At 28.4% G+C, this 25,770-nt stretch overlaps 4 protein-coding genes across 5 annotated transcripts; 3 read left to right on the top strand and 1 right to left on the bottom strand.

Moving 5' to 3' along the window:
* Nucleotides 1-460: 460 nt before the first annotated feature.
* LOC132946290 (uncharacterized) lies at nucleotides 461-3,861 on the bottom strand. Of its 2 annotated transcripts, XM_061016203.1 has the most exons (7): nucleotides 3,569-3,861; nucleotides 3,272-3,486; nucleotides 2,974-3,166; nucleotides 2,642-2,871; nucleotides 2,044-2,197; nucleotides 1,609-1,879; nucleotides 461-1,450 (listed from the first exon to the last, which is right to left on the bottom strand). In XM_061016203.1, the coding sequence occupies exons 1-4, from the start codon at nucleotides 3,637-3,639 to the stop codon at nucleotides 2,643-2,645; spliced, it is 708 nt and encodes a 235-aa protein (XP_060872186.1). In that variant the 5' UTR covers nucleotides 3,640-3,861; the 3' UTR covers nucleotides 461-1,450; nucleotides 1,609-1,879; nucleotides 2,044-2,197; nucleotide 2,642. The 2 variants fall into 2 exon arrangements, with proteins under 2 accessions (XP_060872186.1, XP_060872185.1); XM_061016202.1 differs by having other exon boundaries at nucleotides 462-1,879.
* Nucleotides 3,862-4,009: 148 nt separating this feature from the next.
* On the top strand, nucleotides 4,010-4,949 carry LOC132946504 (large ribosomal subunit protein mL43). Its single transcript, XM_061016538.1, has one exon. The coding sequence runs from the start codon at nucleotides 4,182-4,184 to the stop codon at nucleotides 4,752-4,754; it is 573 nt and encodes a 190-aa protein (XP_060872521.1). The 5' UTR covers nucleotides 4,010-4,181; the 3' UTR covers nucleotides 4,755-4,949.
* A 1,839-nt stretch (nucleotides 4,950-6,788) lies between these two features.
* Nucleotides 6,789-9,934, top strand: LOC132947539 (uncharacterized). The gene is made up of 4 exons (XM_061017845.1): nucleotides 6,789-6,819; nucleotides 7,258-7,304; nucleotides 7,519-7,692; nucleotides 9,887-9,934. The coding sequence occupies exons 1-4, from the start codon at nucleotides 6,789-6,791 to the stop codon at nucleotides 9,932-9,934; spliced, it is 300 nt and encodes a 99-aa protein (XP_060873828.1).
* Nucleotides 9,935-14,402: 4,468 nt separating this feature from the next.
* Nucleotides 14,403-18,271, top strand: LOC132947538 (beta-galactosidase-like). The gene is made up of 9 exons (XM_061017844.1): nucleotides 14,403-15,922; nucleotides 15,990-16,057; nucleotides 16,190-16,248; nucleotides 16,320-16,438; nucleotides 16,599-16,936; nucleotides 17,004-17,279; nucleotides 17,337-17,474; nucleotides 17,770-17,985; nucleotides 18,068-18,271. The coding sequence occupies exons 3-9, from the start codon at nucleotides 16,199-16,201 to the stop codon at nucleotides 18,269-18,271; spliced, it is 1,341 nt and encodes a 446-aa protein (XP_060873827.1). The 5' UTR covers nucleotides 14,403-15,922; nucleotides 15,990-16,057; nucleotides 16,190-16,198.
* The last annotated feature ends 7,499 nt before the right edge of the window (nucleotides 18,272-25,770 follow it).

Below are 25,770 nucleotides of genomic sequence, written 5' to 3'. Positions count from 1 at the left end.
AATAACCTTTGTTGATGATGTTTTTTTTTAAGTTCAATAAAAAAATATAATATGTATCTGTTTATTCCAGCAAATTAATATTTTAAACTATTTTTTCAATATTTTTAACTTATTTTATCAAAAGAGTGCCGAGTGACTACTGACTATCTGACTAGTAAGTATTGAGTAGTTACTACGTATGCTTCATGTCTATAACTCTAAAATTGTATCATCCATGGTCCATACAGCAAACATTGTAATTTCACATACAATTTTGTACATACTACAAATCTGGATATTTTAACTTAGTTATCCAAGGATGAGTTTTATTTTTTTTAAATGTTCAATTTGTTTTCTGTTTAAACTAATAGTGACATTATGTTAGTGACAAAACCAGAGTGTATCTATTAGACCATATAAAATAATTTATTAGGTATACTTTAACTAGTGTCAGTGGGACAGTGTTCTTTCATCTGAGAAATAAAATAAATAGGTAATAATAAATTTTTTTTATTGATCCTTTAGCTGTTTGTGAACCATGTCACATATTTTCATATAATATATAATATTAAAGAATATAATTAAAACTTGGCTTTGGGCTAATCATTTACCTAATATATTTATTAGTGATGGCAACAGTATTGATATTTCGATACAATATCTGGAATTATTGTAACAAGTTTTTTTTCTTATCTTCAATTAGCAATGTAAAACAAATTTTTGAATTAATAAATAATGATTATTAATTTTTAATGAGTAATAACTTATGAGTACTAAGTAGGTAGTTAATATTTAAAAATATTTTAGACATTTTCGATACAATATTGATATTGTTCAACTTACGATAGCTTATGATATCACGATACAATATCGGTAAAATCGGAACAATATCGATACACAAAATTATATTGTTGCCAATCACTAATATTTATAGTCTCAATAAACATTAACAATGTGAAAATATGGGTCTTAAATCTTAATGTAGATCCAGCTTTTATTAAATCCATAGTTTGCATCATTAAATTTGGGTTAAAAATTGTCTATGTGTTTTCTGCTAGATGATCTTCTCAGTATGAACTGCAAATATCCACAGCCATTATTCCAACATCTTGGTGAAAGTGTAGCCACTTGCGCTAATATGGAGTTTTACTAAACCGTGCAATTATTTTTTTCATAACATCATCTAAATTTGGTGAAAAGAGAGTAGTTGTTCTTTCTAGATATTCTTTCTAACAAACACTACAATATAGATTCAGAATCTTGATGAATCTCACTGATTTTGTTGTTGCTACCAAGAATTCTCAATGACATTACAATTTTTATAAAAATGATGATCGTCCAGTTGATTTTTTCCATGAATACCAAGATCATTCAATAAATCATCATATGTTTAGCAAACATTTTAATAAATCCTCTAGTAATATATTATCACAATCTTTTTGAGATCGTGTATTGGGGCTGGTTATTGGTACTAAAAAAAAATAAATACATTTATATAATAAGAATATAAGTATATGTGTATTGAATTTTTAACAAAAACAACTGTTTATTCCTAGAGTTAATATTATAATCTAAGTCTTAATTCCTTTAAACACTTCAAATATTGTTTTGATATTATATAGAATTTACTTAATCAGAACAATAATGCTATAATATAAGTGTTCATTATAGCTGCTGCCTGCTTGATATGCTGGTTAAATATGCATAATTTTTGTCATTCAGCGAGACTGCAACTTGCAAGAATATTTATTATTATTAGGAACAGTAAACACACATCTCTTTTCATCATATCAGTAGTTGTAGGTATAGTCTTTTGAAATTAAAATCTTCAACATAATTCGTAGTATAATTTTGGACAATGCCAGCACATAAGGTTGATACAATAGTAACACTCTGGCACCTGAAACATGTTATAAGCTATAGTGACAAACCAGCATTTATGGAAGATAATTAGGTATAATATAAATCTATAGACATCCACAAGAGCTTTGTTGAGACAATGGTCAATGTGTCAATGTTACAATATTATAATATTACATATCATTTTAAATGCTATTGCTTTACCTTATCAAGGATTTGTAGCATTTCCACTACCATGGTAGACCAGCCCATCACCCCATCATGTCGTTTTTAGTTCACAGTCCATTGTACCATCCTAAGAATAATATTTCATCCAAACCATGATTATCTCATTTTGATTATCTTAAAATTATCATTCCTAAAATAAAAAAGATTTTTTGATAAATTTAAAAAGTATTATGGATAACCAGAGGGTCCTTGAAAAATATATACCAATATAGTCAAAAGTGGCAATAACCAATTTTTAGCTTTAAGTTTAGGCATTAATTCTTAACAATCCTTAATAAACAATGAACGATCCTTTAGTTAGGACTTATGAAACTACTCAGTTCCAGTAATCAGTTATTAGATATAAGAATTTATCACGATTGGATAAGTATTTTATTTTGTAAATACATTTTATACATGAATGGTCTCCAAAATGTTTTGATACAGTTGATTATATATGTAGCATTAAATTATTTATTTTCAATTTCTTTCATTTTTTTTAAATAAAAAAATATGTCCATAATATTAAACTAAAGAATCACCTATGTACAATGTACTTATGTGATTTCTGATTTATTTTACTTTTGACACTAACCTTAAGGACGTAAACAGTTATCCAAAATTGTCTTCTCTTCTTTCAGATGTTTAATCGTTTGGCATAAATTTTGAACTCTCTTTGTTAACCAAGCATTCTTATTGTGTAACATTTTTATTATATATTTGTATTTGTTAACAGTTTGTTGAGATACATCCCAATATTGTATGAGCTTTCTTGGAGTATTCAAATCATCAGCTTTAAAATCACCAAATAATATTTTTCTTTCCCTGAAGAACACATTCGTAAAAATATTATTTTAAATAATAACAATTATTAAAGTAATAAAGAGTATAATAACTAAATAATTAAAAATAAACAATATTAATTACATGGCGTTATTGGTGGCATTCATCATACTTTTTGAATTTACTGGTACTTGAAAATCCAAACTTTGTGTAGCTTTTAAAACATCAATGTTTGATGGTCCAGAAATATTGGAAATATCATTCATCTCTGTTTGTGTAACTTCCATAACATCATCAATAGATGGAATAGGAATATTCGAACCACCATCAAGTTCACCTAGGTAAATTATAATAAGTTGAAAGATTTAATAATAAAGATTTATAAGTATATAGCTAACATAATGGAATATAATGTGTAATAAGTAATAGCACAATAACTTACTATCACTAAAAACATACACACATTCTTGGACGTCAAACAACGAGGGTACCGCATCTTTATGAAGTGAAAATGTTTCAGACCTAGCGTTTTTTATGAAATCAATTTCAGAAAAATGTTTACTACATACTAAACTGCTGTTACTAATTTTAAAATTAGGATAATACGACTTAATTCGATGTAGCCATATATGTCGGAGTTTTTCTGATGCTGCAAACCTATAATAAATACCAAAATCATTAATAAAAATACAATTGAAGCATATCAAATATAATAGGTATATTGTATGATATTGATTACTTATGTAGTTTAACATTATGTTGTTTTGATGTAACACCTTTACAAAGTGGAATTGAGCACATCCTAACCATTTTGATCAAGTGAGAACAAAAAAAAAAACTGTTCAAAAATGGTAATAACGAAAAAATAAATAACACTAGGTATAATAGGTTCAATTTATAATTCAAAATGTCAACTGTATAGTGAATTTTAATTTTTAAAAAAAACACGTTAATAGTTAATAGTAGACGGTTACTAGACAAGACACTAGAAAGTAAAAAACTATTTATTTTTTATTTTATCTGTTCTTTATAGATAATACACAAATCACAATAAACCATAGACAAAATTCTGATGGGGTAACAACTACTCAAGACCGGGTAACAAACACTATATGAACAACTCGGTCGTAGTGTGGTTATAGGTAATAGATATACCAGTGATAAAAGATAAGACAGTGCACACAGCAGTACTGCACACGAGTTTAGTATTAATAATTAATATTAAGTATTCACTATTCAGGGCTCAGGCTACAGACATTCAACTCTCAATATTATTCTCAGTAATTGTTTCAACTCCAAAGTCATAAAACCTGTTGTTTTTAAACTAATAAATAAGAATAAATCATATCACCATGTCGAGCAGTCGTTTTACACCAAGAGGTTTTCCTAGAGTTCCGCTTCAAAATGGTATTGGGCGTTATATCTGTCAATTGAAAAGAGTCACATTAAGATTTTGTAAGAGCAGTGGATCTAGTCGTGGAATCCGTGATTTCATCGAAACAGATCTAGTAAGTTTTGCACAAGATCACCCAGGTACAGCTTTGTACTTGAAGCCTCGTCGTCACAAGTCACCTTCATTTGTCGCCGAATATTTGAATGGCGAACGCGAAGTAATCAGTTGTCACAATTTCACTGCACAACAAATGATCAAGTGGTTAAATTTATACACCACCCGATCTGGTATACCGCTTATGAGGTATGTAAAAATGTGGCATACAGAATGCCCTTCTATTCAAGGAGTCTGGAGTCCTTTTACAAACAAGGATCCTGCATTAAACATTACACAGTTTCCATCTGAGATGTTATCAAGGCCTGTATGGGAAGAAAAATCAGCAACAGAAGAGTTAATAGAAATGATAAATAAACAAAAAATCAGCGATGAAAATGATGACGATACACAGAAGGTTCAAGCAGCTCATGTGTAAATGAAAAGTTTTCAAAAAATCGTTAGTTACATGATTTAATTAAAATTTCTTACAATAAAATACTATTCTCTGTTTTATATGATGATTTTTTTTTTTTTGTAGTATTTGTACAAATAAGTATATTTTTAATAATTAATATTTGTATTACCTAAGTTAAATCAATAAAATATACCTAGCTATAATTATTAGTTTAAACATTTTGTTTCATTTTATAAAACTTAATACTTATTAACTAAGACCTTAGGTAGAAACATGAAGTCACCAGTCGCCCAACATTCTTACCGCTATGTAATTAATTTATGGAGGAAAAAAGTACTAAAATGAAAAATTTAAAGAAAACTTAAAAAATATATAATGATAAAAATAATGTAAATTTAAATTATAAATATTTTGTATTTTCATATCATAATTCATAAAGTGTGAGTATGAAAAATTGTTTATATTAAGTGTTGAAGATTTTAGATTTCAATTCGACTGATTGACCAACCTCTCGTTATAAATGCATCAGAAATTATTACTTATAACTAGGTCGTGTATATTTAAATGTAAATTACACTTTTTTCTGAATTTTCTAAAACATTGCTTTCCAAACAAAAAATTTGTTTCATACATCAAAGAATTGAAAACTGACATTTTTATTTAGCATTTTTTTTAAAGCTTTTTTTTCGTTTTTATGATATTTTATATTTTTATGCCACTTATGGTTTAAAGCCATTTTTCGTAAATGTGTTTTTTTATTTTTTGTGTGTGTACACGATAAGTAGACGAAATAATGCTTCTATTTTCAACTTCAGTATCTTGTTCAATAGGAAAGTGAATCTAGTTGATCAAAATACAAAACTCCCAGTAGTTTTCAAAAGCGTCGGGAAAAACAAAAATAGACGGAAAGTATACCTATATATATATTGATTTATCTGGGTTTACCTAAATTCTCCAATTGGATGACCTGCAGAGATCACTCATCAATTAAGTTGAAATGTGTTTGAAGAAAATTGATTGCATTTACAGTGTCATCATTTCCAAGACGTGAAAGATCTGCATTGGTGTCCATAATAGTTTTTGCGATTTTATGAATGTCAGCTGTATAAACATTGAAAGGTCGCTTAACTTGGAGAACTCCAGCTTCAAGTTGGTATAGTAGCATTTGAAATTTGAAATATTTTTTTTTTGTACAAACATCGATAAAAAATTATTATAATTTATAAATTTATAAATTATCAATTATCCAATTTTTATAGCTAAATACATTGATAATTTAGAACGAGGTTTCTACAAGTAGTTTATAGTGTAACCAAAAAATATATAGACACGGTTTTAATTTCAAATTCATAATAGGTAGTTTTGTGAAACAGCGATGATTCAGTAGTATACGAGTATATATTTTATATTATAATACATATTATATAGGTATTATAGATTAAAAAATGTATTATTAAACAATGTGATTAATATGTTCAATATAAATTATTATACTGTGTATTGTGTATAGTGGTGTATAATATATCCCCCGCCTGACGTTTATTAAAAAAATCGTATATCCCAGAACAAATCATAACTACCTACGCCGATGCTACAAGTATTATACTGTTTGACCAACTATTTTGAAGGTAGGCATCTAAACTTTTGAGACATACCTACCTATATGGTTATAATATATGTATATTATAGTTATTTCGATACTAGTAAGTGTAAAAATGACTATTTATTTTATTTTCTCTAAGCCATCCGAAATAATTTAAATAGATAACTACCTACATTATAAAAATAATGTAATATGTACACAAGAAAACTTAAAAAAACAATAATTGATGTGTTCGAGCGCCGGTTTTTTAGAATCCTGGCTAGGTATATTGTTTGTTTATTAACGACTGTTTGACTGTAAAACTCAATCAACATTAATTTATAAATCGCAAATATTTTGTTCGTGTATGGCTGTTTATTACACCTACCACTATAGTATATTTTACTGGATTAGAAAACTATTTATTACTGATCAATTTGTTTCACTAAGTTAAAGTCATTTCAATTTACACGATGGCTACAAACGGAAAGTATCAAAACATAAGTAAGTGTAGGTAGTTTAAAATCTAACACATGGGTTAGATTCTATACAGGGGCCTAATTAGGATAGATCCCCAAAATTTTTTTTTACTGTTAACATTTTGATTTACAAATAAATTGTAAATCATAGACTGAAATGTTAAAAAAAATGTATTTAAAATTTTAACTTGTTTTAGTTTTATATATTTCATTAATAAAACAAATCAAAAATAATTTATATAGAATATCACGTTAATAAGCGTCCCATCGGTTTTTGGAAACTTAAATAGAGGACGCATAATCTTGCCTCTGCCCCCCCCCCTCTTTAACTAGTTTAACCACTGCCTTTATTATAATATATTATTATGTATATTTTAAATACAATAGGTATAATAGTTAGATATTGTGTTATATATAATATATATATATATACCTATTTCGATATTTCGTATTCATTTTTTAGGTATTCAACCGACGAAACTTGCACGGACTCCTAAAACAATATATGAGGTACATATTAATATTTATTAAGCTATTAACTATATTTTGTTACCTATATAATATATATTATATTATATTATTTTAATATAAATTTAAATATGTTACGACAATACACGCGTAGTGACACGACAAATCTATCCTAACTTCAGGAAAAAGTTTCATGACGTCCTTATTTTTAACGTTTGATTACATTTGAAAATAAATAATATCCTGTTTATTATAGTTGCCCAGAGAAAACTTAACCGAAGCTGATCTAGTCAGAAAATCGACTTCCGACAGAACTAAACGCCGTGTGGCCCACGAGGCGTGGTTTCCCCTGCCCGTTATCACTAAGCCTGTGGTGACAGAAAAGACTCAGCAGAAACCAAAAAAAAAGCTCGTGTTGAAGAAGGATGGAGTATGTACCTATAACCTATGTATTATTATAATATTATAAATATAAAGTACCAATGTAAGTCATACGGTTCATTACGTATGTTTTATTTATTTTTTCATATACAGATAAAATAATAGTAATATAGAATAATATAATAGTACCCAGAACTCCCCATACATCTATTACCATCCTTTGCTTATTTATTTGAATCTTGAATCCCTTGAACAGCATAGAATCAGACTAAATTTGTATTTTATTTATCAATTATTAAATGGCTATATTAGTTGTCTTATGACTTCTTAACCCGTAATGACATAGGCGCAATTTCAACTTTTGACTTGGGGAGGCTGAATATATTGAAGGCAAGCAGACCCTTACAAAATAGCATTTTGAAATTGTATATGTCAATATGGGGGGTGGGGGGGGGGCTATTTTAAGATATTATACAGGATACCGAACGAACGTGTGAAGCCCGAACGGCTGAACCTTCTTGACAACTATCGTTTAATAGTTTATAGGATTGTTCTGTGTTGCCCGGGAGAATAATGAACTATTGTCATTTAGTTCCTATTATTCTTTCGGTTAACACAGAACAATCCTATAAAGCACCAGTTGTCATGCCAAACAGTGAGAAGCCGGCGGACTCAGAAAAACATTGGTAAAACTTTTCCATTCCGTATCCTGTATATTATCTTAATTCCGTGGTACCGATGTATCTCAACACTCATTCCTCAATATGAGATTCAATATTTTGTTCTCTAAACTTCTAGAGAAATAACCGGGAGCTTTTTTTAATATAAAAGAGCTCTTTTCCAACGGTCAGCTTAGATTAAACCGAGACACTGTCTCACTCACGGTGCCTATTAATAGGTATAGTATAATATGTACCTAATACATATAAACCTATACACTATACTTAATTTTATTCAGTATTTTTTTAGTTGATATATTCTTATATATACGTATACCATGATCTGGCCTTTAAACGTGTATAAGTGGTCTATAATATCGTATACGATAATACGGTGACATTAATTACCATAATAATTAATATTTAGCTTAATGTGTATTAGATATGTATATTATTTATAAAAATGATATGCGAGAAGTGACCGATGAATAATAATAAACTAGGTATACGGTATAATATCTATAAAGTTTTCGATGAAAAATAATTATTCATTTTTAGAGTATCATCTGGCGTGTAAAGCCCTGCAAAGTAAGACAAATAACCGAGGCAGTTGTTTTGGATTCTGCAAGAGCTCAACGTAGCCAATCTTCAAGTTCTAGTATAGAAGGTAGTAGTAATACGTGTTTAATTAAATGTGATAACAGTTGGAGAAATCGGGGAAGTCTTAAGTCGCTCTGATGTATAGGTAGTAGGTTTGAGGGTATCTATATATAAGAACCTACTTCGTCAGTCGTCATTGAGTAGATCACTGTAACACTACAGCAATGGACGTGTAAATGTGTTAAATTTAAATTCATTGGTAAATAATATAGATATTGTTATAACCTGCAGAAGGAATGTTTTTAAGCGGAGACATTCTGTCAGCATCTATTTCTAAAGATATTCCATTAATTATTTATTTATTTTTCCATTGCTGTATTACTAATATAGCAGTGTCGCAAATCTTTTTTTTGCGGAGGGTCAAACATAGAAACTTAATTTACCGGGCAAAAATGTCTATATTTACTGCTTTAGGTACATGAGTAAATCATACAGTTTTATTATATAAGTATATATACCTCTACCAGCTACTAGGATACACCATTTATACAAACATAGCCACATAGATATTCCTACGACCTAGCACCAAATTATTGGAGAGGAGAGGACAAAAAGTGTCCCTCCTGCTCCAGGGACCTTGTGACACTGTATGGTAAGTATGTACCTAGGTGAAACCATGACAAAGTAAATTTTATCATGAGTAAAACCAATTTTTTCCTAAACCAAATCACATATACCATACAGTAGAAAGGTTTTAATTTATCAAAATTGTAATAGTATAATAAGTTATGTTGTAATCAATAATAGTCAATAGATACACAATATTTACATAATATTATATTGTATACATATAGGTAGGTATATAGTTTATATTGATTTAATGATAATCATATACGTACTGGAAATAAAATATATATCTTGACACAACTTTGTAGTTTGTATAATTTTAAAATACTTTGTTCATTTGTAATTTCTATTTTCTAGGAGTTGACGACAGGGTTAAGGCTGACAAGAGAAAGACAGGAGACTTAGATTGTGACGAAGCTATAAAAAGAAGCAAAAAAAAATTAATGTTGACACGTCAAAAAATAAAGACGTATAACCAGAAAAAATCACGCACACATAAAGGTGAACAAATTTTTTGCCGAAATTCGCTTTTTTCACACCTCGTTCGCTTATTCCTCCGTAAAAACAATTTTCACATTGCATATGTGTGATGATCAAAAGTGAAATTCCAAATTGTATTATTGCATTTACATGTAAATTATTACTTGCTGAGTATTGACGTTAAAAAATATTTAAAATTGATATCGAAAATTAATTTTTGCGGTCAACAGAATGATCAAATTAATTTATCAAATGAATTCACTTTTTTTTAACTCTACTTGGATCTAATGAATAATTTTCAAGTAGGTAGGCAGGTTTATTTTTATTTATTATCTTTAGTAAGTTAAGCCCTTTAATCCATTTAAACCCATTTAATCAACTTTTAAAAACATAAACAAAGTTTGTCGTCATTGAACATATATTTAAAAAAACTACAAAATGGTGGTTCACTTTTGATTTAATCTTTAATAATATAATATAGGTAACTTAAAGTAGGAAGTGTGCCATAACTTGTGAGTAAGTTTGTAATTTTAAAGGGTTTTTTAAAATACTTTGTTCATTTATGATTTTTCTTTTCTAGGAGTCGACGACGGGGTTAAGGTCGACAAGAAAAAGTCAGGAGGCATAGATTGTGTCGAAGTGACAGAAAAGAAGCAAAAAAAAGGCATTGTGACAAGTCGAATAATAAAGACGTAAGACGAGAAAAAAATCACGCCCATATAAAGGTATACAATAAATGTGTTACCGAATTATTCAGTTTTCATTGTATTCAATAATTTTGTAATTAATATATTCCTATACACATACTCTTAGTCTTTAGAGTTAAAAGTTGATGGGTACGTTTCTATAATAAGATAATGCAGTAACATTAATTAGAATAATATTTAATATTTAGGTTATTGTGTATAAGATATGTATATGTATCTATATAAAAATGATTTGTCTGTATGTCACTGAACTCTCCCTAAACGGCTGTACCAATTTTAACGAAACTGTTTGTGTGTGTTTGAGTGGTTCCCTGGATGGTTTAGATTTCCAATTTGAGTCCAACCCAGAGATGTCCTCAAACAGATATTTTGAGATTTATGATGGAAATTTTTGTTTATAAATGGTTGCTAGCTATTGGTTATTGGAGAAATAATTAGTAGAAATAAGTATTTTTTTTGTATATAGGTAAATGTTGTCATTATAGTTACTCAGGCTGCAGATAAGTTAAAATCATCCATTAAATCGTAACGTTTATGGTTTCAAATAAAAAAATTATACCTTAAAACAAATATGAGAGTTGAATGTATGACGTATTCTGTATAGCTATAATGCTATATATAGGTACTCAAAAACTACTTAACTGATTTTGTGTGAAAATTTCAAATTGTTCTTGGTGATATCAGGAAAATGTAAATATAATTATTTGAACCACGTTTGATTTATACCAAGTGCTAAATCTAATATACCACAAATTAATTGTCCGTCTTGGAAAATATGAAGGAAAAACTACAAAAAAAAACTCTGATTTGGCTTATTGCCGATTTCGGGCGCGGCAAAAAGTTTTAATAAATCGTAATTTATACTACTGCTCAGGGTCAACACACTGTGAGAGCTATAAGATGCCATTGCAGCGAGCTTTGTAATCCGAAAGAACGACAGCCTCGTGTAAACACAATATACACCGTTATACGAGCCAAGAGGAAAACTTCCGCAAAGTTCTCATACTCGTATAGGTACTCTTACGTATTAGCCCTTCATGACTCGAATGCACTTTAACAGCGGCTGAGAGTTTACTGCACCGTACCCGCAACTGTCGAAACAGTTAAACGAATATAATATTAATAATATAATCTATTATATATAGTATGAGGCGCATAATAGTAGTAAGAACGAATTGGCCCAGAAATGTAAAAATATTGTTCCGCTTGTAAAAATTCTAAAGAATAGTAGGTTTATATTATTATTATAATATTTTAAAACCAATTAAATTAAAATTTAAAAAAATCTGTCTAATACGTGTATAATATATTAATATATGTTAACACTGTGAACACACTATCTGTTTGAGCAATGCATATGCATTTAAAATATAAATTTTATTAATGCTGCAAAGAAGCATAATAACAAATTTTCATTAACTAGTATTTGTAACGAGGGTTAAACTGCATTATCGCCATAACATATATGACTAATAAATAGAGAGCGGATCTTTAGGTTTTTTACATATTTTTATTGGCTTTATGCAGCTTTACGAGAATGAAAAATATGGACGATTTATCCATCATAGAGTTCGTAGGAAAAAATTTATTTTGCATATTTTATCATATTTTGGACATTATAGAATATTTAGCCTATTTGTCATATTTTAGAATATATTCAATTATTGTTCATAAAAAGCATATTTTATTAATTTTTCAAGTTGTTATTTTTCTAGGAAAAAAAATAATTTGATTTAAGAATGTTAAAAATGATAAATCATTGAATTACTCTCAGTAATCCGAATAATATATTAATTACAAAATTACTGAATAAAATGAAAACTGAATAATTTGGTAACACATTTTTGTATACCTTTACGTAGGCGTGATTTTTTTTCTCGTTTTACGTCTTTATTTTTCGACTTGTCAACATTGCCTTTTTTTTGCTTCTTTTTTATCACTTCGACACAATCTATGTCTCCTGATTTTTTCTTGTCAGCCTTAAAATTTGATTTAGATGTAATAATATATCTAAAATATTTTTAAAATATTTATGCCATTTTCACTACCAACAGCCATATTTTATTATATGTACGTATATTATATAAAATATAATATTATGTTCTTTTGGATTTAGCCTAATGTGGACACAAAAAGAAATTTGTCTACCCAAAGGTATCAAATGTATACAAACCGTACAATCAGGCATTAACCGTCTGACATATTGTTTCATCAGAGTCATAACTCCTAAGTTTCAGTGGAATATTATTTAAATACTTGTTTATGCAAATAAAGTGTAAATTGTTAACTAGTTTAATTTGTTTAATTTATTATTTTGAAAAAACACAATTCCTACAGGTAAATGCAGTGGCGTATTTAGGATTTTGCTGCGCTGGGTACACATTTTTTTTTAATGCCCTCTTCCTCCCAATTGGTTTTTTTTTAGTAGCAATTTTTCTCACCCATAGAAAAACATATGTGCTATGGTAATAGAGTATCATGCAGTATAAAAATCTATCGAGGCCCGTGATAACAAAACAATCAAAGCACACTGTATTTATTTATTTTTATCTATTTATAAAAATAGTAAACATATTAAAAATTAATATATCTTGAAAAAGACATCAATAAAAGTAACATAATGGTAGACGGCCTTCTTGCATTCAAATCATGGTTAAAATCAATAAAAATAATTATAAAAAAAAACGACCAAATCGTCCAATGTTATTAATTTTTAATTTATAATTTTAAAAAATATAATTTATCTACTGTTATTTTTTAGTTACACCAAACAATCAAAATCAATTTTGTCAAAAACTTGTATCTTGCATGAAATTTCCGTTTTTCATCATTTTAGATTCTGAGCGAAGCGATGAATGTATTGATTTTACAATGATGTGTGTTTTTTTTTTATTTTTTTTTTATTTTTTTATTTTTTTTTATTTTTTTATTTTTTTTTTGTGTCTGTCATCACCTTTTAGGACAGTAAAAGTGCTTGGATTTTCTTCAATAGTAACTTTTCTGATAGGAAAGTGAATCTAGTTAGTACTTTGGGGGGTCAAAAGCAGTGCCGCAACTTGGTACATATTGGTGGGTGTGCGACCAAATATATAGGGCCCATGTATAGAGGCAAAACTACAGGGGAGGGGAGAGGGGGGGCTATAGCCCCCACCCCCCAACTACGATTCAGACCCCTCCAAAAAATATTCCTTATTTATTTAGATATAAGGCGTTTATAGGTTATTTTAAATTAATAGTTTTGTTAGGTGTGCTGTAGCCCCCCAGAATTTTTAAGACGAACGTCTCTCCAGCACCACCCATTCTAAAATTTTACAATTTTTTTTTACAGGAAATTAGCATGTAATTAGCATGAATTTGCATGACTATCGCCAAAATATGCATGACAAAGTATACAACTCTATGACAAAAAATGATGTGCGGTGCTGGAGAGACGTCTCACCAGCACCACCCAACGTGAAAAATTAAAAATAATAACAAACTCGATATACCAAAATGTAGCACGTGATTAGCACGAATTTGCACGATATACCCGGAAATTCGCACGTGTCTGGTTCGCGAACAAACCACGTTCGACTATTTCGCGCGTTTTTTTTATAAGCATTTAAAGTTCAAAAATCACGAAAGTTAGCAAATTATTTTGAGTTGAGAATTCGTAAAAAATTTTCTTTTTAAATCTAATATTTTAATTTTGGTAATAATACAAAACTGTGTACAAAGTTAAATTCGAGTTGCACCAAGTTTATATTTTTAAATTAAAGGTTTTCGAAACGTAATTTCTGGTTAAGAAAATTTTGAAATAAAGTTCCCCATTTGATATTTTAATTAATTTAACTTTAGTTTTACTCAGACGCATCCACGTTGAATCAAAATCAACATATAATTTTGCTTTATTATCCCAATTTAATAAGTTTTCGGCCTCTTCTCAGGCAGCTGAAGCTGGTTGAATCATAAAATACCTCCTACCTCCATTGGTATAGGCACCTATTGTATAAGTACAGGTATGAAGTATTTTATTCCCCACTCATTACACTTCTGCAGTATTATATTTAAGTATTTATTAGAACTTTACACAGAGTTTTTCAAACGTTTAATAGAAATTTCGTAAACAATCTTATTAAATTTTATTTTTTAAAATTGGTTACACTTGGAGGTTGGAATTTTTTTAAATAGATAACAATTTATTGTCAAGTTATTTGAATGTAGTACCTATACAATTTGAATTCAGTTAATCAAAATGTTTTATTTGTACATTTTATGGTATACAAATGCTTTGATAATTTATTTTATTATACTGTATAAATCAGAAGCTCACACAATACAACTGTATTTTGATTGACTGCTTTTGACTTTTTGATAGTGTCATCAAATAATTCCCAATTGTTAGGCCCTCTTTTACAGTACGCTACATAGTGACCAACAGATGTGCGCAATCTACTTAGCCCTTTAGGATTATGTTATTTAGGATTATATTAATACCTACGTTTCTACTCATAAATTATACTATGTATAATTTATTATTTTACTTATTTTATTTAAAATAGTATAATGGCTTTTGGGTTTACTACAGCGCCAACACCTCTCTTCAATTTTTTTTTTTAGTACTGTAACTCTAGTTGAATAATTTGTATTGACTTGAAAATTGATAATTTGGTGCCCCATGAATAATCATTCTTTAATGAACTAAATATTTTGAATAGTTTTTTCTGTTTAAGTTTCGGGGCATTTTAGTTTGAACTTCGTAATGTGTGTTTCTACTGTCAAATTTTTTCCAAACTTTTATTTTTGTTTTCTAAAATCAATTTGCCTGCGGGCGCCAACACCTCCCTTCAATTTTTTTTTATGATTTTAACTCTAGCCAAATTTTTTAAACATTAACAATCTGGTACCCTTTGAATAATTCTTTAATGAACTAAATATTTTGAATAGTTTTTTCTGTTTAAGTTTCGGGACATTTTAGTTTGAACCTCGTAATAATTTTCAAATTTTATAGAATTGAGGAAAATTTGAAAAACCGGTACTGGTTCCGTTAAGGTATAATTAAATTAATCCAACTGTGATATTTAAATTAATGTTAAAGATATATTTAAGGTATTAGTGTTTTAAAACAGTCAGTACTCATCACTTTAGTCACAATGTGGTAAATCCTAGTTTTTGCACTTTTCGGAACGTTATTGACTTAGTGACAAAATAGTGATAAAAGTTGAAAGTAAGCAGTACTATAAGCAGTTTTAATAAGCAAAGTTAATAACTTGAATCATAATATGATGTTGCAGATCAAAATTATATTTTAATACTACATTAAAAACCGAACAGGAATTTAACAAGTAATAACTAATAACGAGTAAGTATATATAATCATTTTTGTTTTTGTATTTTCACAATTCCACATTTATTTGTTCTTATACAGCGTTAGAAATTTTTTCAGAAATTATTTTTTTAATATTTTGGGAATTTTTTTCTGATTGCCTGGTAGATATCTTTAATGTTCTATTGTCAATCAAGGATGAAAAAAATATATATAAATTTCATTAGGTAGAAAATGAGTATGGAAGTTTTTATGCCTTCGATTCTGGGTATAAATTATGGATACGTGATTTATTTAGGAGTTATATAGAAAATAAGGCTGCGCTTTTTACAATTGATGGATGTGGTCAGTCATACTTTGACTGTGGCGTTATTCCAGAAGTATACGCAACTGTAGATTTTGGAATTTCATCAAACGGTTAGTGTTACAAAAAGTCAAAGTAGATTATTTGGTGTGTGAAAAAATTTAAAAATATCATCAAAACACTGAAAGACGTGCCAATTTATAAAATTGAATTAATAAATATTAAATTTATTGCAGATTTGAATTATAGTATATTTTTATATGTTTGTTTTAGCTTCTCAATGTTTTGACTTCATGAGAAAGGTTCAAAAAGGAGGTCCACTAGTGAACTCAGAGTTCTATCCCGGTTGGTTAACTCATTGGCAAGAATCAGTATCTATAGTCAACCCCATCGATGTTGTAAAACAAATGAAAGTAATGTTGGCAATTAATGCTTCGTTTAAAATTTTCGGTACAAATTTTGGATTCACATCGGGAGCGAATACAAATGACACCAAAGAAAGTATTGGATACTTACCACAGTTGACCTCATACGATTATAATGCTCCATTGGATGAAGCTGTAGACCCTACAGAAAAGTATTTCAAAATTAAACAGACACTTGAAGAAGCCGTGAGTTTTAATAACAGTTAACTATCCATAATATACATATACAGTTTATTAATTAATTATTTTTAAGAAATATGCTGTGACAAACGAGATATCACCAAATCCCGCACCCAAAGGTGCCTATGGAAAATTCTATTTAAGACCTTTGGTTAGCATATTTGAAAAGGTTGCTCAACGTATTAAACCAGTGATCAGTGATGTTCCTTTACCGTTTGAGGACTTAGATATTAACACTGGTTTTGTAATGTATGAAACAACATTAACAGATGATCAAAAAAATGTTGAAAATCCAGTAAACCTAACTGTGAACACGGTTAGAGATCGAGCAATCATTTGCCTGGATCAAGTAGAGTTACATTGCAGTTATAGTTTTAGAAACATGAGTGTTCAAATTTTTTTTTAGGTACAAGTGGGTACTATGAATCGGTTGAAAGCTAATACTACAATAAGCTTAAACATTAACCGTACTGTTCAAAACCTAAGCATTTTAATTGAGAATCAGGGAAGGATGAATTTTGGAGACTTAATTGAAGATAGGAAGGTAATAATAGCTGACAATAAATTATTTTATTCATGGTCTGAGACTGAAATAGTATAATTTATAATAGTATACTATAGTATTATAGTATAATATAATGCTTACCAGTTACCATAGAAGTTAATATTTGATAAATTGTGTACAGACTGGCGAGTGGTTACATTACCTTTTTAGAAACAAAAGTGGTAATATTTACAATCACTGAATTAGATTGTATTATATTTATTTTAACTACCAACTGAGTATAATTACTGAATTAAAATATTGTATGTAAAATAATACTAATTATATTTTCTAGGGAATTTTTGATCAAGTGATTCTCGGAAATAAAATATTAAGCCCTTGGAAAATGACTGCATATCCTTTGAATGGTAAATCATGGATTTCTTCAATCAAATCAGTTGAAAACGTCAACAGTGTTAAATTACCAGCATTTTATAAAACACAGTTTACATTAACAGTTAACTATACAAAATGTTTAGACACTTATTTGGACACTTCAGGCTGGACAAAGGTGTGTTCTTACAAGTTAATACTGTTAAGTCGACTTTTATCCACATATTTACAATTTAAAAAATAATATTCGATATTTACAGGGTGTAGTGTTTTTAAACAATGTAAACCTTGGTCGGTATTGGCCACTTGGTGGACCTCAAGTTGCACTTTATGTGCCAGCTCCTTTTTTAAAACCATCACCTTATGCCAATACACTAGTGATATTAGAACTTGAAGGTACATCTCAAGATTTGTCCGTGAAATTTGTGGATAAACCTGTTCTTGATGGTCCTATAATGACATAGATAAAATTTATGTTATATAATTGATTAAGAAAAATATATTAAAATTATTAAATGTTTGATTTATTTTATTTTTATCATATAATAATTATCGTGATTTTAAACTCTGTGTGTCATTCTATAAAACCATTCATTGACAAGCAATAATTCACAGTTCATAACATCAACTAGATAGGGCCCAGCTAGGATACCTACATAATTCATATATTGTGTATAGCAATGCAATCTAGGTATCTTGCGACGGAAGTGAGTGGATGCCACAGTATGGTCTTTGCGTTAGAAGCTTCAAATTGAGTACCTAGGTATTTTGTTGTTTTTAAATTTTTATTTACATAATTTTTTCTAGTGATTCCATCACCACATACCAGATGACGATACGTCATCCAGTAAAAAGATTGTCCGTGGCAATAAATATATAATTCAAGTTTAAAAAGTACTCTGAACTGAAATTTGAAAGTATCTATTTTATGAAAATAACCTGAACGCACTCAAATGTGCGAGTTCGTGGTATAAACTTATATTTTAATATTATATATTCCTACTGCTTAACAAACTGTCCGTCTATTGTTGGCTCATTTTATTTTTTTTGTTCACCGAAATTATCAAAGAATTGTTAATCGTTTCCGACTAATGTCGATAATTATTGGCGATTATCATAGATGATACAAAATATATTAGGTATATTATGATAAATCCATTAAACTTATATAATACTCAGTACCTATATGGTCAATTGATAAATTGTGTGTTCTTTTACAGAAATCTTTGTGATCTGCAACGTATGAATAGATACGGTTAAGTTGAATTATTATTATTTGTTTATTGTCATATTTGTATATAATAATATATTTTAGTCGTTTCAATTACCCACGAATAATATTTTTAAAATAGGTATAGCACGAACTACAATCGTTCTTCTTTGTTTAAATATCTGATTTCGTCCAATTTGATTATAAAAATATAAAATAACTAGGTATAAGAAAAACTGTGTTTTTTCAAAAAAAATTTTTTAGATTTTTTGGTTACAGAATAATCTATTTACGTGTAACTTTGTTTTCAAATTTCAAACCTTAGCTACAAAAGTTGAAATATCATTTTTCAATTTTAAAGTTCATAAATTGTGCCTATTTATTTTAAAAAATTTCACCTGTTATTGTAACAATATATCAGGAGCCTTTTATTAAATGTTCATGCTTTTTGACCCCACTACTAAAACTTTATTGACATTTATAGAAAATAAAACTAAAAAAAATGGAAACTGAAAATGCCCGCAAACAGCCAAAACAAGTCAAAATATTTTGGTGGTGTATAGAAAATGCTATTATAAACAATCAGGGGAAATTGCATGTACCTTAGCTATCTACGATCATTTGACTTAAAGTTATTACACCAAAAACTAAAATTGATTTTGTTAAAACGTGATATTATTGGTATAGGTTAAATTTCTATTTTATAATAGATCAATAGCCAATAGATTACCTATAAATCACATTTTTTTATTTAAATCCCGGTAGTCATTTGGCATGCAAACTATAACTGAAATAGATAACCAGAATAGGTACATTGCTGATCACAAAGTACTTTCTGTAAAAGTACATTCGATTTAATATTTATCAATAGACTGTATAGATACTTAGTATAATATAAAGTTCTATGGATTTATCATAGTAAATAATATATTTTATAATATCTATGGCAATCGTCAATTGTCGACATTCGTCGGCGACGATAAACAATTTTAATAATTTCAGTGAACAAATAAGTAATAAGCCATCGATATAGACCGACAGTTATGAGCCGTATACATTATAATGTAAGTTCTAACACAAACTCACACATTTCGTTATGATCAGGTATTCAGGTTATTTTCATAAAATATTTTGATACTTTCAAGTTTCAGTTCAGAGCGAGATGAAGATGGATAAAGATAGTTTCTTCGGTGACGGCGGCACTCTAGCCAGGTTTCACCGGAAGAGTCGATGCTTACGCGTAAGTTTGTTTTCATATTATTACTATTTTACATTTACTTTTTAGGCTTAAATTAAATATTTATTGCCACGGACAATCTGTTAACTGGGTTACGTAGAAGCATTTATAAGTTTAATCCCAAAAGCGCAATGTATAAAATACGCGAGACCGTCTTCGTTATAGGTTAGTTAAGTTTAATACGCAACTTTTTGCATGTTATACTATACGCCGGGTATCACTTTAGGTTTGCGCGATATATTTAAAACAATATAATATTATTAATCTTTATATTTTATATTTTTATATACATAAATACATTATACACCCCATATATTTTATTAGCATACTTACAGCTTTTTTAGTGTAGTTTATACCCTATAGATGGCTATAGATATAGGTATTAAATGTCTTGCAATTATATATTTTACTATAATTATTAATTTCATTATAATATAATATAACAATACACAAATAATTTTTTCGAAAAATATATGTAACATGTATAGTTCATACAATTATGAATTTATAGTTAATAGAAATGCGGATGTTTTACTTCATAGATATTTTTTTATTGAAATCGTGTAAATAATTTGATTAAACAATCAGGTTGGTAACCTAACCTACTCATCACTAGTATACATTTTTTATATTACGTGTAAAATCACCAACACAAGGTGCAGACTGCATTTAAAAAATTAATAACATAAAATAAAATATAAAATAATGTTGTAGTAGAAGCTGGAAACTTTAGTTTATTCTAATTTATAATCCAATTAATGTAACCGAGAATGTAACTATTAAATTCATAATTGAATTAAGAGATCACTTTGGGATAAATGCCAAACGTATAAATGTAAATTAAATTGAAAATAATTAAAAAACATTTTGTGAAAGGAACAAGATTACTGCTAATATTTAAGTTTTAATTATTATTAACAAATAAATACAAATAATTTAAAAATTTAAAAAAAATTAAGAACACATCATTATAAAATTAATACAGTCATCGATCCGCTCAGAATCTAAAATTATATACTTAGAATTTCAGAAATCTAGTTGGTATTATGGTATTTGATGAATTTACTGTATACGTTTGGCTTTATGTTAACTCTAAAATCCAGTAATCACATTTTTATTTAATAATTCATAAAATACAATATACTCTTATAAAAAAATTCTTGTGCTTCTGATATCTATTCACCACCTTAATCAATAATTAAATTGATAAACTAAAATAATAATTTAAATAATACCTATATCATATTATTATAATTCAAATTCAAAATTATAAACTATTTTGGTTTTATTGTCATATCAAATTTCAATAAACAAATTGGTCCTTAACACGGAACTCTTTGATATAAAAAGTTGCATTATATTATATCCGTGGATTCATCATATTGACGTACCTAGTATAATATCTATATCATTTATTTATTTATCTATGGCAAATCTCCAAGTCGTTGCAGAAGACACAGTCGATTAAAAATTCTAAAATTTCAATAAGCAACGAAAATTTGAGCAAAAAACTTACTGCGTTTCGTATAATTTTATTTTTCATAAATTACAATATTCTAAGTTCCGTAATCTGGAGCGTTTCCTCATGGGTGTCACAGTTCACACACGTCACGGATTCCGCCGAAAGAGTCGATAATTAAAGTAAGTTTGTTTTTATATTCTTTTGGGGCTTAAATTTACTTTTAAGACTTAAAATAAATATTTAATGTCACGAAAAATGTGCTATCCAAGTGTTGTATGCGCATATTTTAGTTACAAATGTATAAAATACGCGAGATATAAACGTCGTCGTCGTTTTTCCAGTCCCTGTTCGTAGAATAATTATAATTAATAGGAGCTTACCTATATAAGGTACTTAATATATATATGTTTTGGTTTAATTTATAGAAATATATGTTATAGCTTATAACTGATAATAGTCATAAGATACAATTTTAATTAATAACTGATAATTTTTTTTCCAAATACAACGTTATAAGTTATAGGTAACTATTAATTTAGTGTCACATACTTAACTTCTATTGTTCACCTAATATCTATATTCTATATCATAGGGATTAGGGACGTATACATTTATTGGTATAGTATTAAATAAATTAATGAAATAGAACAAACACACCTACTATAATTATTAGTAATAATAATATATCCATGGATAAATTATTAAAATACAAAACGAACAAACGAAAAACGATTCTGAGCAAAGACATCGTTAACTAATAAATAATATTGAGATTAAAGTAATTTATTTTATTATTAGGCATTAGTACATACAATTTAGTAGGATAAAGTCATTTTTGCCTAAAAAATTACATTTGAAAGTGTCATCGTGTATATATATTATAATAATATACTCTAAAAGTTTCATAAATCCGCGAATACCTACTATTTTTAAATTACAACAAAATAACTAAAATCGTTATTCTTGGTTTTAATATGTAATTTCGTCCAAATTTTAACTTATAATATCTGTAAAAAGTAACTGTGTTTATAATAGATTATTTGGTTACAATATGAACCAGGGGTGGACTGAGCCGGCGGGATACTGGGAACTTTCCGGTGGGCCGCTATTCAAAAATGATTTGTTATTGCTATATATTTATAATTATTATTAATATAGAAGATCGGCATAAATCGGTAGAAAATCGGTATAAATATGAATTATAAATATTTTTTATTTTCATACCATGACGCGTGTGTGAAAAATTGTTTATATTAAGTGTTTAAGATGTTCGATTTCGGTACGACTGATTGTCCACCCCCTTAATCTTCAGCATCAATGCATCAGAAATTATTATTTATAATTAGGCCACGGATTTAAATATAAACTGCATTTTCTGAATTTTCTATGACATTGCTTTCCAAGCAAAAAATTCGTTTCATATATTATCAACGAATTGAAAAATAAAATTAGAACATTTATATGGGTTGAAGTCAATTTTATAAAAACTTATTAAAAAAAAATTAAATACAATTAAATAAAGGTAATTTATTTTACTTATATTTCTATTTTTTACGTACCCATTATGTTCGATACTATAACTATTCAGTTTTCAGCTATAGAAAACAACACTTGCCAATATGGAATTACTGTCGAAGTTTTTTATTTTAAAATATTTCTTAAATTCTTTTTATTATTTTATTTGAAACATTATTTTTAAGTATTGGGATCAATAAAACTATTTTTATTTAATTATTATTTTATATCAATTAGAATTTGTTAATAAACCAAGTAAAAAAACCGTTATCTATATTGTAAATTTGAATTCAATTTACCGCATAGAAACAAATAAATGTTTTTTTGTAAAAATATCCATCATCCATCGGTTAGGACCATATATATATATTTGCTATGATTAGGACGGTGAGGTTATAATTATAAATAATCTATGGCAAATGACAATCGTCTGAGACGAACAGCGATTCCAATACGTACTCACATATTTCGTTCCATTCTGGTTATTAAGCTAGGTGCCTATTTTTATAAATGTCATTAATCTCAATACATCCAGACTGAACTTTTGGATCGGAGATATGCATTTTCCTTGGCGGAGATGCACAGCTCTGACACTAGACAATATTATACACTCGAAGGGAACGCGTTTCGCCGGAATAATAAATAATTACGTAAGTTTTGTTCTTCTACTCTGTTGACGCGGTAGACTTAATGTAAATATTTATTGTCAGACAAACTTATATACTGGCTAGGCGTAGAGTAGTTTTTAAAATCCAGTTGTTATAGGTGTACAAAAATTAAGATATTATGAAAAATACCTTAAATTATAATACTTTGCCTACAACTGTTAATTTATTGTTATAGTAGAATAATTTTTAAAATTTGAAATCAATGATTAGGCAATGGTTTTATAAGTAGGAAGGTAGGTTTTTATACCTATACCTAATAAAATAAGAAAATACATAATGATTAATGTTATTTAATATGATTTGTAAGTACATAGCAGATTATACCTACCACTAGGTGACGATTATTTTTGTCTTATACGTTCTTCGTAATTCCGTTCCGTCACGATAGTTTTAGTTTTCGTTAAATGTGAAACATACATTTTCGACGCATATGGATACGGGTATTAAACATTTGGGTTTTAAGAGAACACCTCAAACGTACGTTTTATTTTGGGGGTTTTACGGGATATACCTATAGGAAATTTTCTTCAAATTTTCACATTTCACTATTTGATATTATGATATTATTTGTACCTAGGTTAAGTTTCTGTTTTAGAATCGATCGATAGGTTACCTAGGTATATCACATTCTTTAATTTAAATTCTGGTAGTCGAGTATTGGACAAGTACCTACGTAACTTATAATTCGTATCGTAATTTAATTACTAAAGAAATATTATTTCCCCAACAGTGTCTAGGGCCACCGGCAGGATAATGCATTATAGAATGTCTATAAACTTATGGTCTAGTTATGGTTAAAATTGGCATGCGACCAACTGGGGGCTTGTTCTGGAAAATTTAAATGGTCTAATAAGGTTCATCTCATTATTTGAATTAAATTAATTTTTAAGCGATTGTTGTGTTAGTTTATTTTCATATTATTTTGGGGCTTACATTTACTTACTTTTTAGACTTGAATTAAATTTTTATTGTCACGGAAAATCTGTTAACTCAGTAACGTAGAAGTATATACGTTTACTACCTACCAAAGGCGCAATGTATAATAATAATAAATTATTCGCCAGTCCGAACAATCCAAACGCTGTCTTACTCGTAGTCGAGTTCTAGTTGATAACTGACTTGTGAATAAATGTAATTTTTGTTAGGTATAAAAATAAAAATTATAAATCCTTGAATACAACATTTAAAAATACAAACTCTGTGTAATAAAAATTAATATTAGGTATTTATTGGTAGGTTTATATAATATCTGTAGACTGTAACGAATAGGTCATTAGAATATTGTTGAACATTTTACTGCATAAGATGCGTGTTATTTCAGAAATGGTATTCGTCAGTGAAAATTTTCAAACTGGGAATAATATTATATCATAAGCAGATTGAAATGTGTGAACGTTTCAGTGCTTCGAAGACGAAGTTCCGTAGCAGTTTTGATTCCGTCACGGGGTATGTATTTTCTTATTTCTCAGTAAGTTTTTTTTTATTATTGTTAATTGATCAAAGGATGTATTGCCCGAAATTTTTCAATATTTGTATTGTAATTATACTGGTATAACACTATTCCGGCTATCAATAGAGTCGTGTTAAAAATTAGAAAATTGGCGAGGTATGTTATTTTTTTAAGTAATTATTTCGAGTAGGGAATTCGCTCAATGATATTTAAATATTTTCACCGAGAATCAAGTACGATGACTTGTAGGTAACTAGAGACTGAGTGAATAGGAATTAGGAAGTGTGTGATATGGCGAAGATAAGGAAATGGGTCAACAGGATTTCAGAATGTTTGGTGTATGAAAGGGAAAGATGAAAAAGAAATGTAAGGTTAGGGTAGGTAAGTGGAGTGAGGGTAGCAGATATGAGAATAATAAGTT

This window comes from Metopolophium dirhodum, chromosome 6 (genome assembly GCF_019925205.1).
Source record: "Metopolophium dirhodum isolate CAU chromosome 6, ASM1992520v1, whole genome shotgun sequence".
Lineage (NCBI taxonomy): Eukaryota > Metazoa > Arthropoda > Insecta > Hemiptera > Aphididae > Metopolophium > Metopolophium dirhodum.
This window is presented reverse-complemented; position numbering and strand designations above follow the sequence as displayed.

Coding starts and splice junctions, on each gene's coding strand:
- LOC132946290 (XM_061016203.1), bottom strand. CDS start 3,639: ATGGTTAGGATGTGCTCAATTCCACTTTGTAAAGGTGTTACATCAAAA. Junction 3,487..3,568: donor CATAATGTTAAACTACATAA/GTAATCAATATC, acceptor TATTTATTATAG/GTTTGCAGCATCAGAAAAAC. Junction 3,167..3,271: donor TGTGTATGTTTTTAGTGATA/GTAAGTTATTGT, acceptor TAATTTACCTAG/GTGAACTTGATGGTGGTTCG.
- LOC132946504 (XM_061016538.1), top strand. CDS start 4,182: ATGTCGAGCAGTCGTTTTACACCAAGAGGTTTTCCTAGAGTTCCGCTT.
- LOC132947539 (XM_061017845.1), top strand. CDS start 6,789: ATGGCTACAAACGGAAAGTATCAAAACATAA. Junction 7,305..7,518: donor CTCCTAAAACAATATATGAG/GTACATATTAAT, acceptor TGTTTATTATAG/TTGCCCAGAGAAAACTTAAC. Junction 7,693..9,886: donor TCGTGTTGAAGAAGGATGGA/GTATGTACCTAT, acceptor TCTATTTTCTAG/GAGTTGACGACAGGGTTAAG.
- LOC132947538 (XM_061017844.1), top strand. CDS start 16,199: ATGTTCTATTGTCAATCAAGGATGAAAAAAATATATATAAATTTCATT. Junction 17,280..17,336: donor CAATCATTTGCCTGGATCAA/GTAGAGTTACAT, acceptor ATTTTTTTTTAG/GTACAAGTGGGTACTATGAA. Junction 17,986..18,067: donor ACACTTCAGGCTGGACAAAG/GTGTGTTCTTAC, acceptor CGATATTTACAG/GGTGTAGTGTTTTTAAACAA.